Source organism: Lampetra planeri, chromosome 35 (assembly GCF_965212315.1).
Source record: "Lampetra planeri chromosome 35, kcLamPlan1.2.h2, whole genome shotgun sequence".
Taxonomy (NCBI): Eukaryota; Metazoa; Chordata; class Hyperoartia; order Petromyzontiformes; family Petromyzontidae; genus Lampetra; species Lampetra planeri.
The window spans coordinates 5,681,805-5,697,162 of record NC_136141.1 but is presented as its reverse complement, the minus strand read 5'-3'; the positions used below and the strand labels follow the sequence as shown (position 1 = coordinate 5,697,162).

Here is a 15,358-nt window from a genome sequence, read left to right as displayed (position 1 = left end):
TGGTCATCCGTACACGGACTCACTGGTTTCATCAATATATCAATTGTCTTCAAAAATGAAATAAATTGTTAGGTTTGCATTCCGAGAATTCAAACAAACCGAACCTCTTTTTGATGGGCCGAGTTAACCTTCGAAGATATGACATTCACATTGCTCGGTCAAGATTGGTCATCCTATGGAGAGGACATCCTTATGCTATAAGAATGTATCGAACGTTCACTAACGGGCTCCCGAATAGAAACGAACGTTCACCTCGTTGGCCTTTAAACCAGTATGACAGGTGAATACTACGTATTTTTTAATGAAATACAAGCACAAACTAGTAATTTACACTGTCAATCGACTTCATGAATAGTTTTGAATAATTAGCCATTTGTCAATTCGCTGCTGGATAAAGGCTGAATGATGTTGGCCGTGGGGGTTGTTTGACCATGCATCGCCACGTTTGCTTAATGTGGCTTAGTGGAGGAGGCGCGTCAGGACTGATTCCCTTATCTTCTGATATTAGCTGTGGCCAGGAATCAAACTTGTGTCCTATGGCTCATAGCTCGGTGCACAAACTTCTGCATTACAGCTCCACTCAGTTTTGAGTGGTAAACACGGGTATAATTCTGCCTGCGTAACGATGCACCTGTGATAGTAAACCGGTCTCGTAAAGATTGCTTTTCTGGTGGGTAGGCGCGAATTATCCAAAATTTAGGACAAGTTTTACTTTTTGGAGCGCCTTAATGTCAGAACGTGGCAGCAGTGTCAGCACCATGGGGTCGTCAACCTGCCGCATGCGCCTATTTAAAGCCCGTCTCGTATTCACATGCGTCGAGGCTTTTAAAAGTAGTTTTTTTGACTGAATTCGAAAACAAGTGGTCGTCATTTCCGATCCCTGGCTTAGGCCATGGACTTATTTATTGTGGGACCAATAGCTCCACAGCCGGATGAGGCCGTGCCAGGCGTGGACACCAGAGGGCGCCCCGAGCATGATAATTCCCAGAAGTGACGACTGCTTTGGTTTCATCAGCCGCCCTTTCTCTAGTTGTTGGGGGTCGTAGTTGAAGGGACGAGGGAGAGGGGAGTGGTTATACAGTAGTCCGAAGCCGTGGACGGCTCCTGTAGAACATAAAACAAATACCGACACAGTCTACTGAGAAGAGTTCACCCGTTGCAGCCGTGCATGAAGGGAGCGAAAACATGATATGCCTTAGTGTTATTTAGCAAAGCGTGGCACCGCCTGGGTCTCTATTGTGGCTTGGGGAATGCGGACATTGGTGCAGCCGTTTCTTTGTTGTTCTTTGTGGGGTTTTTTTTCAGTGATGAAATTTTGATTGCCTGTGCTCAGCTCAGTTTCAGCGAGTAGATCAGACCACCCATGGCTGGCGACATCCCTCCTTTGATTCAGGAGCTCGCCCTGGATGATGCGGCGTCCTTCACAGGGAGAGGGACAGTCCGGGGCCCTTGTGGAATGAGGGGCAGGTGCCCTCAGGGCACCCAGGGACCACCTCTCTTCCCTCGGGGAAGCCGAGGGTCAAGTAAGCACGCGGAAAGTCGAGGATCAGGTCACTCTCAGGGCACGAGGTCAGTCAACCACCAGGTAACTGTAGGGTCAACTAACCACCGGGGAAGTCGAGAATCAGGTCACGCTCAGAGCACGAGGTCAGTCAACCACCAGGGAACTGTAGGGTCAATGAACCACCGGGGAAGTAGAGGATCAGGTCACCCTCAGGGAACGAGAGGGTCAGGTAGTCAGGGAACGAGAGGGTCAGGTCACCCTCAGGGAACGAGAGGGTCACGTTACCCTCACAAGACCATAGGGTCAGGTAACTTCCAGGGCACCAGAGGATTATGTCACTCTCAAGAAATCCAAGGATCTTATTCGAAGGACTTGCATGGATGTTCCTACCCTCGGGGCACCCAGGGACCGATTGGCAGTCAGGGAAAAACACGGCGGTGGCCTTCTCAGGGCTCGGAGGTGCAGAGTTGCTTCAATGTGGCTCCCGAGGGCAGCTACACACACGGCAGCCCTCACGGCATCGACATCCGGCCACGGCAACCCCAAGGCCAGCAGGGACACGGAGGCCACCAGCAGGGCAGCAGAGGCCAGGGCAGCGGAGAGCTGCCCAGAGAACCCCAAAGGCATGGGGGTTTCATGATCCAGCAGAACCATCAGACCCAGCACGGTGGTAAACGTGGCGACAGGGGTCCCAAGAAGCTGTTGTTTCTGCTCCGAGGACCTCCGGGCTCTGGCAAGTCAACACTGGCAAGGTACTGGGATGGCCAGCGTTCGGCTGCATAGTTTATGTAAGATGTGCAGTACTTTTTAAAATCCCACTGCAGGATGGGGGTTGACGTCATGCAGGTCATCATCACGATCCATGGGCATCAGCCCGTTGGTGGCCACTGCACATTTCGTCATTTGTTGCCACTTTCCTCTGCCTCGTGCCAATATGCTGAAGTAGTGCCACATCTTTCTGGCACCAATATCTTATGTTGTCAAGCTATTATATTCTTGGTTCTTTCGGTAAAGTCACATAGAAGGGAAATAATAAAAGAATAAAATATATTTTTAAAAATTCTCACGACGTTTCGACTGCAACACAAGCAATCATCATCAGGTGTGAAATCCACAGCAAATTTTCCACAACAAATGTCCTTACAATCATCATCAGGTGTGAAATCCACAGCAAATTTCCTTACAATCATCAGGTGTGAAATCCACAGCAGATTTTCCACAGCAAATTTTCCACAGCAAATTTCCTTGCTGTGGATTTCACACCTGATGATAATTGTGTGTGTTGCAGTCGAAACGTCGTGAGAATTGTATTGTTTTATATTTTTATTATTTTATTGTTTCCCTTCTACGTGACTTTACCGAAAGAACCAAGAATATGAATCCCTGCAGTCACGAAAGCTTTAAATCAAATTTTGTCAAGCTATTGTTAGGTCTTCCTCTCTTTCCGGTGTGGTCAATTAATCCTCACGATCATGAAGTGGCAGATGTGGATACCTGATGCACAACTGTAAAATAACAAAAACACTTCAGTGTGTGACTGTGGCCATCCAGAACCGACCATACATATAACGATGCAATGCCCGATCCACAAATATGAAGGGAGACATCACAGCGATACATTGCGCTGCTCCTGATACGGTTGTGTGGCCTGACCACCTGAATATTGCTCTGCATCTACATCAGCCATACGAAGGAAGGCCAACACGTTAGCGAGAGTGCGTCACGGTGGCGAGATGTTAAATATATTGCCTGGTATACAATAGGTCTTTTGTTCGACACCCGCATATTTGGAGTTTTTATGTTCTCCTCGTAGTCGCGTAGATTGTATTTGCCTGCCCTAAATGTCCACATGATGAGCCACTTCGTTGAGCTATCATTTGCGGGCAGGTCGCTTCTGAAAAAGATTTGTAATAGCTCAGTGAACTTTACCTGGTAAAATAAATAGTTCGTCTTCTTTCCAATAGCATCCCAGGTATTGACTCGGCCCGGACAGCACTTCATCTCCCCAAGCTGCCTCGTCACGCGACTGCCCACGTGTGTCTTGGGAAGGGCAGAGCCTAATGTACTGCCCGTCTGCCCTTGGCAATCATTACCTTGTGACCCTACTATTACGCAATTCTAAACACGCTTGCCACAAGTTGGTGCCAATGTACGCACAACTTACGACCAAAGCCACACCTGTTATACACATCGATAAAACGTCTGAAAATATGAACACATTGAAATGTGTTCCTGCAAATCTCTAATCCAATAAACAAACAAAAAATCCAAAACTCTTCACCGAAAATAATGAATATTAATTCAAGATTTGAAACTTTCGTGACTGCAAGGATTCATGCTGTTAGGTTTTTTCGGTAAAGTCACGTAGGTAAAAAATTTAAAGTTAATAAAAGTAATAATGGAAATAAAATAAAATAATAACGTCGTGATTTATTATTTTATTTCCATTATTACTTTTATTAACTTTTAATTTTATTTTTTACCTACATGACTTTACCGAAAAAACCTAACCGTATATATCAATATTGCCAAGAGTAGTATCACCACGCATGTTTAATATTATTTTTCTGCACACACTAGTTTTGAAAGAATATCTGCCGAAGTAAGGATAGTATTTTTACTGGAGATTCTATCGGTATACTGGGCGTCTGTGCCTTCTCACCTTCACTAATTGGCACTGAGCAGTGTGGTGAAGTATCGCCAAATAACCCCCACCACTTGCACAGCGTGGCAATGCCTTCATTCAGCAGTGGATTTGCAAAATGAGCCGGATATACATTTCGTGGATTGCTAAAGGTAAACTGTGGCATTTAAATTAAATTAATGTTTCTTGGGGTACCGTGTTCGTGAGATGTGAATTTTTACGACATGTAATCTATGTAGGGAGCTGCTGTCAGAAGGCCCAAATGGAGTGGTCTTAAGCACGGACCAATTCTTCTGTCATAACGGACGCTACGAATATAATGCGAGTCAACTGGAGGCAGCGCACACCTGGAATCATCAACAAGGTGGAAATGTAATTATACTGTGTAAATAATTAACTACTGTAATCATCGATATATGTAATGCACTCGTGTCCATTAGTCATCTCCCTAATGGTACAGAGAAAACACGTGACATCCAAAATATACTTATCTTGCCGGGGACATTCACGAATAAAGATTTCTGCCTTTTTTAATAAACATTTTGCCCCCTCCCCCCACTAAATGTTTGAAAAAGTAGCATCCAATACAAACCAATGGGAAGCAAACATTTTCCAGAACAGTGACTTGCGTTGAACTGGTAGAATATTCCAGAAGATGGGTTCCCCATTGATTTATATTTAAAGCCCATGTTTAGGCATGCCGTGATGCAAATTACAAATTAATCATATAACAGCATGGTGCAAGGATATCCATGCTGGTCATAAATCTATAAAATAATAATAATGTACATCCCCTTGTCAAACCACTGCTGAATGAAGATCTCCCCATGCTAGGCTGGTAATAATTAGGGGGTTGCTTGCCTATATTTCACCACACTGATTCAATGTTTATTATCATTGCACTAATTAGAGTGACGTTTAACATGCATGTTGATAATATAAATCATTACAGCAGCAGAAGCAGTGTGTGTGTAAACATATAAGAACTAGCCTTTTGCCCGTCCAAGGACGGTTGTATTGCAGTAAATCTGAAACTTGCAAGCAAAAAGCATACCCCGATGTGATGTTTATTGCATTAATGTGTGTGCAATTTGTAAGGGCGCGGTGACACAGACCTATTTAATTTAAAGGTTATAATCCCTTGTTCATCACGACGTCCTTTTTACTTTGATGTCTCAACAGCGTTACGGAGATCACGTGATGACGTGAGGGTTCTGCCTTTGTAGTGAGGGTTGTCTGTTGACGCCGAGGAGGGGGGAGGAGGCACATCGGCCCCCCATGTGGAGTGACGTCAACCGCTAATTGGAGGACGTCACCTTATAATGATTATTAATGAGGGGGGCTGTTTGATGTGGAGTGACATAACCTGCTCATGATTAGTAATGAGGGGGGCTGGTCGACGTGCAGTGACGTCACGAGCGTTGACCACAGACATTCTTCGCTCATAGTTAATAATCATGGGGGGGGGGTCCATTTGGAGGACGTCACCTGCTCATGGATATTAATGAGGGAGGCTAGTCGATCTGGAGTGACTTCTCGAGCGTTAAGGACAGACATTCCTGTGTGATTATAGAGGTATTTGGCCAAAGTTAAACTTGGGATTTGTCAGTTGATATTTGAGTTCAGTATAGTCTCTTTGTGCTTCCCACCCACTGCTGGGAATGTTTTTATGTCATGTTTTGAATCACATGTAATATATTTAATTTTCTAAAATGTATAGTGTACTGTCATTTAAAGTTTCTTTGATCAAGGCATTAATGTATCAATAACATTTTGAAGTGCTCTGTCGATTAACATCATCACCTAATGAAACATCACGAGCTCAAAGTCTAAAAACTAAATGGTTGTACACTTAATAATAGGGTTTTTCTTTTTGTTGGCAACAAAACTGAAACCTTTTTACAAGGATTCATGTCTGCATTAACCACAATACTTGCAGTCAAAATGCATTTGATAATGCATTGTCTTTGAGCTATACGCCTTTTGGCGTCCTCTGGTCGAGCACCAATTGGGTCGAGGCTCAAAAGAAAGCCGTCTCTTGGTGTGGACCAATCAGTTTCAAGGACAATGCATGTGTTTTTTGTTTGCATTTTGACGGCAAGTATTGTGGTTAATGCAGACATGAATCCTTGTAAAAAGGTTTCAGTTTTGTTGCCAGAAAAAAAGGGGGAAAAACCCCTATTATAATATTTTGGTACTGGCAAAGGAGGTCTAATGATGTAGAGGCTGTACACTTTATAAAAAAAAACAAATAACCCAATGCTTTATTCGATATGACACTGTATCCCTAACGAGTCTCACCATTCAGCGATGTGCTGTAACTTTACAGCAGAAAAAGCGATGAAGTTAGGAAAGTCACCAGTTATCATCGACAACACGAATCTGAATTTTTGGGAGATGAAACCCTATGTTCTTGCGGTAAGTTTATTTGCATCTGTAAAATATACATTTACAGGTTTAATGTATTTTTTTACATGCTTGTTTCATCCTGGAAATCAAAATACTTGTTTAGGATGGTCCTAAGTTTTTGCAGTAGGGGGGGGGGGGGTAATGGTTGCTATGTTTCCCAATGAACTCATTTTTCAAATTTGGGTGACATCTGCCAAATATTAAAATAAGTCTAGCCTCATGGTAGTTCACCCCACCTCCGATTAGTGCCCCACCTCTGATGAGCACGATGGACTACATGCGGTGCAAAAGAAGTTCAACATACCCTTAATATTGTGCTTCGGCCCAACTGCATCGCAATTCATGTTTAATCTTGATTTATGTACAATTAAATATACATCACATACCTGTAACATGTGAGGATTGTCCTGAAAAAAAGTAAGTTTGAGCGAAGGCAGAGTAGGTAAACAGAAAAGGTGAATAAGCAAGTTCAACTGTAGAAAGATTACAATTACATCTAATATGTCAAAAACTCATTCCTGCGGAGGGAGCTGGTAGGAACGTTGGGTTGCTCGGTCAATGGCCAGGGTCAACGGCGGCGTGGTGACCGACTGTGAGGGCGGGCACAAGCCGGTGTGAGTAGGTAAAACGTTGAGTTTTATAAGGGTACCACGGGGTGACCAACCCTCCCCACCCAGCCCCACCCCTCCCACCCCCCACCCAGCCCCACCCTCCCCACCTAGCCCCTCCCCACCCTCCCCACCCAGCCCCTCCCCACCCAGTCCCTGCCCACCGTTCCCTCCCCACCCAGCCCCACCCTCCCCACCCAGCCCCTCCCCACCCTCCCCTCCCCACCCAGCCCCTCCCTCTCCACCCAGCCCCTCCCTGCACGACGGACAGACACAATAATCCCTGTGGGCTGGTGTAACCAGGAGGTTCCTACCAGTATAATCCTCTTTTCTATACTGCCTGCAGGAAGGGAAGTCTCGCAATTTTGTCATTTGTCCAATCCACCAACCACCTCTGCAAGTGATGGACTGCATTTCCACCACTGCCAGGCGTTAATTATTTTGTCATTTAAAGATTTTTTCTTCCACCTTTACGGTCATATCTATCCTCATTACAACTCAACCCACCAATTTAACAGTACTTTCAACATCTTTTTGTTTTGTTTCATGAGCATTCATTTCCATTCTCTAAGTTGAAATAAGTGTAGTAAAATATTGGCTATTTTGTGCAATGTAATCTTAGAAATAGATTGAACGTAAATAATCGAATAAATCAGAATTTTTCCATAGATCCACTATACTTTAGTTGCGATGTTATGAAGCTGAAAAAAGTGATATTGAACGCAAATATGAATTAATGCTTTCTAATTGCAGGCTCTTGAACATACATACAAAGTTATTTTCAAGGAACCAAAAACACAGTGGCTCTTGAACGCCAATCAACTTGCAAGGTAAGAAAGCTCAAAGTGTATGGAGGGGAATAGAATGAGAAGAGGGGAAATGCAGGACTTTAAAATGGAGAGTGCTTGAATTTGATCTTGGAAATGATTCGTGAAAAAGTACAATGGTGTTCTTGCTTTTTTCACAGACGAAACACGCATGGTGTCACTGTGGAGAAAATTAAGCGCATGCTCTTACGGTTTGAACGCCCAGCTTCCATAGATAAAGTACTCAATTCATAATAGCCCATACAACATTTCCAAATGTGATTAACATAAATCGGTATAAATAACTGCTATGCTGTCAACATACAAAAACATATTTTGGAGGTGAATTAAGAAAAACCTTGCGCTTGGGTTTTATGTAAAAGGAGGGAACCCACCATTTATTTTAGCAACAAGTTGAAAATAGTGATTGTACCGAGGTGAAATCAACAATGTCTAAAAATGTTCTCAAAACTATGAATTTCGTGCAGTTTTATATATTTGTCAAGCACTAACATTTTAATGAAAGCGCGTTCATAATCAGTTACACAGTATGACTTGTCCTACGAATTAACATTTATTGTGACCTTCAGGGTCACAAAGACGTATTTCTCAACAGTAAAAAAATTAATTTTGATTTAAAGCTTTCGTGACTGCAGGGATTCATATTATTGGTTCTTTCGGTAAAGTCACGTAGAAGGGAAATAATAAAATAATAAAAATATTAAGCAATCAAGTTCTCACGACGTTTTGACTGCAACGCCTGATGATGATTGCTTGTGTTGCAGTCGAAATGTAAAAAATGTCTTGTTTTTTATTTTTTTTATTTTATTGTTTCCCTTCTACGTGACTTTACCGAAAGAACCAGAAATAGTAAAACAATATATAACTGATATTTCCCATTTTATACTGAACCGTTTTGTCTTGGAATAACTATCGACATTTGAGTTTATGCCCAAAAGCAACAAAAACTATCCGTGGCCTTATAGTGTTTGAAAATATATTTTACCCACAAAATTATATACAAGTTAATGCTATTGTGCTTTTTAAAGTTTATAACACGAGCTAAAAATGTCATACATTGCAATTTAAAAAATGGCAGAAATTTTATTAAATGTGCAATTGTGTTTTTTTTTAATCAGGTTTATTCAGTCTATCAGATAATAGTACTTACATTTTCTGAATTCTGTTAAAGCTGTCAACTGTTGGCCATCAAATATACATATTTGGTTCTGTAGATTTTTACATGTTATATTGGTTTTATCCCAATCTTTCTACATGTTTAGGTATTTTTAAAAATCAAAACATGTCATTTTAATCACAACATTGAATACATTTTTCTTGTAGAACAGTTATATTTTGTAAATCGTTTAACTTATAAAAGAGAAAATAAAATCAAAAACGATACGTGTCTATGGTGGGTGTGTTTGTGAACATGTGTGAGCGTACGTCTATGTAGGACATATTCTGAGTCTGATAAACATATGAGGAAGTAGTTGTTGCAAGGGAAATATGGGAAGAAGAAAGAAAGATTGGCCTTTAAGACGATGTGAAAATTTTACATGAAAGATGGTCAAGGTCTTGAAATATGTAAAGCATCTGATGAAATGGCAATCAACCCTAAATTGAGGATGACATGAGAAAAAAAGAATAATATATTTAAATATAATCTGAAAAGGTATTAGACAATGTCAAAATGGTTAAAATAAAATATTTATCCCCTTTTATTGCAAAACTATTACAGGTCCCTGCCCAGTTTTCGACTATTAATCTTTCAAGCATTACAAAAATCCGACAACCACTACACTGTGAAAAGCAAAAAATATACGGGCAATTGTGTTCCTGAGACCCGTTCGTAAGGTGAAACAATGTCTTGTATTTAAATGCACATACGGTCAGTGTAGTAAAATATGTTACAGTTCAACAAAAGGGAAGCATAATAAATATTGCACAATTAAATGTAATCAATACTGTATAGCAAACAAAACATAAAATAAAGTGGCTAAAGAAAAAATGCCTATTTTATTTTCACTAACCTTGAGTCCTCATGCCGGCTGGCTTGTTGGAAGAGGTTGAATGAGTCCCCACAACAACCGCCATCGCCTTAACAGACTGTTTGGCTGCTATTCTTAGGTTTTTTCGGTAAAGTCACGTAGGTAAAAAATTTAAATTAATAAAAATAAAATAAAAATAAAAATCACGACGTTTCGGAGGCAACACAAGCTTCCGTCTTCAGGTGGAACCGTCACAGCACGACTGCTGCATATGTTTGGCTGCTAGCGAGCAGCACCGATGAAGGACCGGCACGGCACACGAGGGGGTGGAGGTTGGTCAGCACCACGCCTGGCCACCTTTGGCTCCTCAGTGGCAATGTTTACACACTGAACCAGGTATTCATTTCAGGCTTAGTCAACCTAGGGGCGGGGTCCAGGTACCATTCAGATAATCATCACCTGGTGTTGGTCATGAGTGGGAATCGAACGTGGGGCAGCATGCTAACCATTTGCATGACCACTTCCCGCACATGCAATCACTTTCACAACACCGTGGGATCTTGTGACTCATTACATCTCGTGGAGGATTTCTTCTCTGAACAAAATAGTTCCACAGCTCGGTTCACAAGTCAGATGTTTAAAAAGGAAAGATCTTATGGAAGTCGGCCATTCTTAAGTTGGGAACTGTCTGTGGAAACAAATTACAACAACATCCATACCTTGCATTATCTTCAGCCAAATGCCCAATCTTTTGTCTCCAAAAACATTGCCATCCCTCTCAAACCATGCATCGGTGCTGCCAAGCACCAAGTGATCTCAACTGGTCGACTGGTCTTTTTAGCGATCCCTTCTTTGACGACCGCTCGGTTATTAGTTTACGCTAACCATTATCCAAGTGTTCAATGTAGACTGGGATTTAAAAACATGTTTCCGCCCGGTTCCGAACCGGGGACCTTTCGCGTGTGAGGCAAACGTGATAACCACTACACTACGGAAACTGCTTGGCAAACCTGTGAAGTTGCAACACACTTCACTGGTATAGACCTATGCCAACAGTGAAGAATGATGAATTCATCACCTTCACGAGGGCACATTTTACGTGCACTTTAAATAAAACACGATTTTTTTTGGTTTTACTTGAAATGTTTCCACCCGGTTTCGAACCGAGGACCTTTCGCGTGTGAGGCAAACGTGATAACCACTACACTACGGAAACTGCTTGTCCTAAATGCTAAGTTGCAACACACTTCACTGGTATAGACCTATGCCAACAGTGAAGAATGATGAATTCATCACCTTTATGAGGGCAAATTTTACGTGCACTTTAAATAAAACACGATTTTTTTGGTTTTACGTTAAATTTTTCCGCCCGTTTCGAACCGGGGACCTTTCGCGTGTAAAGCGAACGTGGTAACCACTACACTAAGCAAACTGCTTGTCTTATTTGCTAAGTTGCAAAACACTTCACTGGTATAGACCTATGCCAACAGTCAAGAATGATGAACTCATCAAGTTCATGAAGGCACATTTTACGTGAACTTTAAAAAAAACACTATTTTTTTTGGTTTTACGTAAAATGATTCTGCCCGGTTTGAAACCGGGGACCTTTCGCGTGTGAGGCGAACGTGATAACCACTACACTACGGAAACTGCTTGGCAAACCTGTGAAGTTGCAACATACTTCACTGGTATAGACCTATGCCAACAGTGAAGAATGATGAATTCATCACCTTCATGAGGGCACATTTTACGTGCACTTTAAATAAAACACGATTTTTTTGGTTTTACGTAAAATGTTTCCGCCCGGTTTCGAACCGGGGACCTTTCGCGTGTGAGGCGAACGTGATAACCACTACACTACGGAAACTGCTTGTCCTGAATGCTAAGTTGCAACACACTTCACTTTTATAGACCTATGCCAACAGTCAAGAATGATGAACTCATCAAGTTCATGAAGGCACATTTTACGTGCACTTTAAATAAAACACGGATTTTTTTGGTTTTACGTAAAATGTTTCCGCCCCGTTTCTAACCGGGGACCTTTCGCGTGTGAGGCAAACGTGATAACCACTACACTACGGAAACTGCTTGGCAAACCTATGAAGTTGCAACACACTTCACTGGTATAGACCTATGCCAACAGTGAAGAATGATGAATTCATCACCTTCATGAGGGCACATTTTACGTGCACTTTAAATAAAACACGTTTTTTTTTGGTTTCACGTAAAATGTTTCCGCCCGGTTTCGATCCGGGGATCTTTCGCGTGTGAGGCAAACGTGATAACCACTACACTACAGAAAACGCGTGTCCACCCTGTTAAGTTGCAACACACTTCACTGGTATAGACCTATGCCAACAATGCAGAATGATGAACTCATCAAGTTCATGAAGGCACATTTTACGTGAACTTTAAAAAAAACAAGATTCTTTTTTGGTTTTACGTAAAATGCTTCCGCCGAGTTTCGCACCAGGGACCTTTCGCGTGTAAAGCGAACGTGATAACCACTACACTACGGAAACTGCTTGGCAAACCTGTGAAGTTGCAACACACTTCACTGGTATAGACCTATGCCAACAGTGAAGAATGATGAATTCATCACCTTCATGAGGGCACATTTTACGTGCACTTTAAATAAAACACGATTTTTGTTGGTTTTACGTACAATGTTTCCACCCGGTTTCGAACCGGGGACCTTTCGCGTGTGAGGCGAACGTGATAACCACTACACTACGGAAACTGCTTGTCCTGAATGCTAAGTTGCAACACACTTCACTGGTATAGACCTATGCCAACAGTCAAGAATGATGAACTCATCAAGTTCAAAAAAGGCACATTTTACGTGCACTTTAAATAAAACACGGATTCTTTTGGTTTTACGAAAAATGTTTCCGCCCGGTTTCAAACCGGGGACCTTTCGCGTGTGAGGCGAACATGATAACCACTACACTACGGAAACTGCTTGTCCTAAATGCTAAGTTGCAACACACTTCACTGGTATAGACCTATGCCCACAGTCAAGAATGATGAACTCATCGAGTTCATGAAGGCACATTTTACGTGCACTTTAAATAAAACACGATTTTTTTTGGTTTTATGTAAAATGTTTCCGCCCGGTTTCAAACCGGGGACCTTTCGCGTGTGAGGCGAACATGATAACCACTACACTACGGAAACTGCTTGGCAAACCTGTGAAGTTGCAACACACTTCACTGGTATAGACCTATGCCAACAGTGAAGAATGATGAATTCATCACCTTCATGAGGGCACATTTTACGTGCACTTTAAATAAAACACGATTTTTGTTGGTTTTACCTACAATGTTTCCACCCAGTTTCAAACCGGGGACCTTTCGCGTGTGAGGCGAACATGATAACCACTACACTACGGTAACTGCTTGTCCTAAATGCTAAGTTGCAACACACTTCACTGGTATAGACCTATGCCAACATTGAAGAATGATGAATTCATCACCTTCATGAGGGCACATTTTACATGCACTTTAAATAAAACACGATTTTTGTTGGTTTTACGTAAAATGTTTCCGCCCGGTTTCAAACCAGGGACCTTTCGCGTGTGAGGCGAACGTGATAACCACTACACTACGGAAACTGCTTGTCCTAAATGCTAAGTTGCAACACACTTCACTGGTATAGACCTATGCCCACAGTCAAGAATGATGAACTCATCAAGTTCATGAAGGCACATTTTACGTGCACTTTAAATAAAACACGATTTTTTTTGGTTTTACGTAAAATGTTTCCGCCCGGTTTCAAACCGGGGACCTTTCGCGTGTGAGGCGAACATGATAACCACTACACTACGGAAACTGCTTGGCAAACCTGTGAAGTTGCAACACACTTCACTGGTATAGACCTATGCCCACAGTCAAGAATGATGAACTCATCAAGTTCATGAAGGCACATTTTACGTGCACTTTAAATAAAACACGGATTTTTTTGGTTTTACGTAAAATGTTTCCGCCCGGTTTCGAACCGGGGACCTTTCGCGTGTTAGGCGAACGTGATAACCACTACACTACGGAAACTTCTTGTCACACCTGTGAAGTTGCAAAACACTTCACTGGTATAGACCTATGCCAACAGTCAAGAATGATGAACTCATCAAGTTCACGAAGGCACATTTTACGTGCAATTTAAATAAAACACGGATTTTTTTGGTTTTACGAAAAATGTTTCCGCCCGGTTTCAAACCGGGGACCTTTCGCGTGTGAGGCGAACATGATAACCACTACACTACGGTAACTGCTTGTCCTAAATGCTAAGTTGCAACACACTTTACTGGTATAGACCTATGCCAACAGTGAAGAATGATGAATTCATCACCTTCATGAGGGCACATTTTACATGCACTTTAAATAAAACACGATTTTTGTTGGTTTTGCTTAAAATGTTTCCGCCCGGTTTCGAACCGGGGACCTTTCGCGTGTGAGGCGAACATGATAACCACTACACTACGGAAAGTGCTTGTCCTAAATGCTAAGTTGCAACACACTTCACTGGTATAGACCTATGCCAACAGTCAAGAATGATGAACTCATCAAGTTCATGAAGGCACATTTTACGTGCACTTTAAATAAAACACGATTTTTTTTGGTTTTACTTAAAATGTTTCCGCCCGGTTTCTAACCGGGGACTTTTCGCGTGTGAGGCGAACATGATAACCACTACACTACGGAAACTGCTTGGCACACCTGTGAAGTTGCAACACACTTCACTGGTATAGACCTATGCCAACAGTGAAGAATGATGAATTCATCACCTTCATGAGGGCACATTTTACGTGCACTTTAAATAAAACACGATTTTTGTTGGTTTTACGTAAAATGTTTCCGCCCGGTTTCGAACCGGGGACCATTCGCGTGTGAGGCGAACGTGATAACCACTACACTACGGAAACTGCTTGTCCTAAATGCTAAGTTGCAACACACTTCACTGGTATAGACCTATGCCAACAGTCAAGAATGATGAACTCATCAAGTTCATGAAGGCACATTTTACGTGCACTTTAAATAAAACACGATTTTTTTTGGTTTCACGTAAAATGTTTCCGCCCGGTGTCGATCCGGGGACCTTTCGCGTGCGAGGCAAACGTGATAACCACTACACTACGGAAAATGCGTGTCCACCCTGTTAAGTTGCAACACACTTCACTGGTATAGACCTATGCCAACAATGCAGAATGATGAACTCATCAAGTTCATGAAGGCACATTTTACGTGAACTTTAAAAAGAACACGATTTTTTTTTGGTTTTACTTAAAATGCTTCCGCCGAGTTTCGAACCGGGGACCTTTCGCGTGTAAAGCTAAGGTGATAACCACTACACTACGGAAACTGCTTGGCACACCTGTGAAGTTGCAAAACACTTCACTG

At 42.1% G+C, this 15,358-nt stretch overlaps 1 protein-coding gene and 13 non-coding genes across 15 annotated transcripts; 1 reads left to right on the top strand and 13 right to left on the bottom strand.

The window, feature by feature from the left end:
• Nucleotides 1–985: 985 nt before the first annotated feature.
• LOC144730340 (uncharacterized) lies at nucleotides 986–9,370 on the top strand. Of its 2 annotated transcripts, XM_078611085.1 has the most exons (5): nucleotides 991–2,256; nucleotides 4,388–4,512; nucleotides 6,478–6,566; nucleotides 7,919–7,995; nucleotides 8,133–9,370. In XM_078611085.1, the coding sequence occupies exons 1-5, from the start codon at nucleotides 1,364–1,366 to the stop codon at nucleotides 8,224–8,226; spliced, it is 1,278 nt and encodes a 425-aa protein (XP_078467211.1). In that variant the 5' UTR covers nucleotides 991–1,363; the 3' UTR covers nucleotides 8,227–9,370. The 2 variants fall into 2 exon arrangements, 1 of the variants encoding a protein (XP_078467211.1); XR_013587809.1 differs by lacking the exon at nucleotides 8,133–9,370 and having other exon boundaries at nucleotides 986–2,256; nucleotides 4,388–4,520.
• Nucleotides 9,371–10,887: 1,517 nt separating this feature from the next.
• Nucleotides 10,888–10,960, bottom strand: TRNAV-CAC (transfer RNA valine (anticodon CAC)). Its single transcript has one exon. It is a non-coding gene; the product is annotated as a tRNA-Val (tRNA).
• Nucleotides 10,961–11,105: 145 nt separating this feature from the next.
• On the bottom strand, nucleotides 11,106–11,178 carry TRNAV-CAC (transfer RNA valine (anticodon CAC)). The gene has a single exon. It is a non-coding gene; the product is annotated as a tRNA-Val (tRNA).
• Nucleotides 11,179–11,756: 578 nt separating this feature from the next.
• On the bottom strand, nucleotides 11,757–11,829 carry TRNAV-CAC (transfer RNA valine (anticodon CAC)). The gene has a single exon. It is a non-coding gene; the product is annotated as a tRNA-Val (tRNA).
• An 800-nt stretch (nucleotides 11,830–12,629) lies between these two features.
• TRNAV-CAC (transfer RNA valine (anticodon CAC)) lies at nucleotides 12,630–12,702 on the bottom strand. Its single transcript has one exon. It is a non-coding gene; the product is annotated as a tRNA-Val (tRNA).
• Nucleotides 12,703–12,848: 146 nt separating this feature from the next.
• On the bottom strand, nucleotides 12,849–12,921 carry TRNAV-CAC (transfer RNA valine (anticodon CAC)). The gene has a single exon. It is a non-coding gene; the product is annotated as a tRNA-Val (tRNA).
• Nucleotides 12,922–13,066: 145 nt separating this feature from the next.
• Nucleotides 13,067–13,139, bottom strand: TRNAV-CAC (transfer RNA valine (anticodon CAC)). The gene has a single exon. It is a non-coding gene; the product is annotated as a tRNA-Val (tRNA).
• Nucleotides 13,140–13,502: 363 nt separating this feature from the next.
• On the bottom strand, nucleotides 13,503–13,575 carry TRNAV-CAC (transfer RNA valine (anticodon CAC)). The gene has a single exon. It is a non-coding gene; the product is annotated as a tRNA-Val (tRNA).
• A 145-nt stretch (nucleotides 13,576–13,720) lies between these two features.
• Nucleotides 13,721–13,793, bottom strand: TRNAV-CAC (transfer RNA valine (anticodon CAC)). The gene has a single exon. It is a non-coding gene; the product is annotated as a tRNA-Val (tRNA).
• A 145-nt stretch (nucleotides 13,794–13,938) lies between these two features.
• TRNAV-AAC (transfer RNA valine (anticodon AAC)) lies at nucleotides 13,939–14,011 on the bottom strand. The gene has a single exon. It is a non-coding gene; the product is annotated as a tRNA-Val (tRNA).
• Nucleotides 14,012–14,374: 363 nt separating this feature from the next.
• TRNAV-CAC (transfer RNA valine (anticodon CAC)) lies at nucleotides 14,375–14,447 on the bottom strand. The gene has a single exon. It is a non-coding gene; the product is annotated as a tRNA-Val (tRNA).
• A 145-nt stretch (nucleotides 14,448–14,592) lies between these two features.
• On the bottom strand, nucleotides 14,593–14,665 carry TRNAV-CAC (transfer RNA valine (anticodon CAC)). The gene has a single exon. It is a non-coding gene; the product is annotated as a tRNA-Val (tRNA).
• Nucleotides 14,666–14,810: 145 nt separating this feature from the next.
• Nucleotides 14,811–14,883, bottom strand: TRNAV-CAC (transfer RNA valine (anticodon CAC)). The gene has a single exon. It is a non-coding gene; the product is annotated as a tRNA-Val (tRNA).
• Nucleotides 14,884–15,028: 145 nt separating this feature from the next.
• Nucleotides 15,029–15,101, bottom strand: TRNAA-CGC (transfer RNA alanine (anticodon CGC)). Its single transcript has one exon. It is a non-coding gene; the product is annotated as a tRNA-Ala (tRNA).
• Nucleotides 15,102–15,358: the final 257 nt, after the last annotated feature.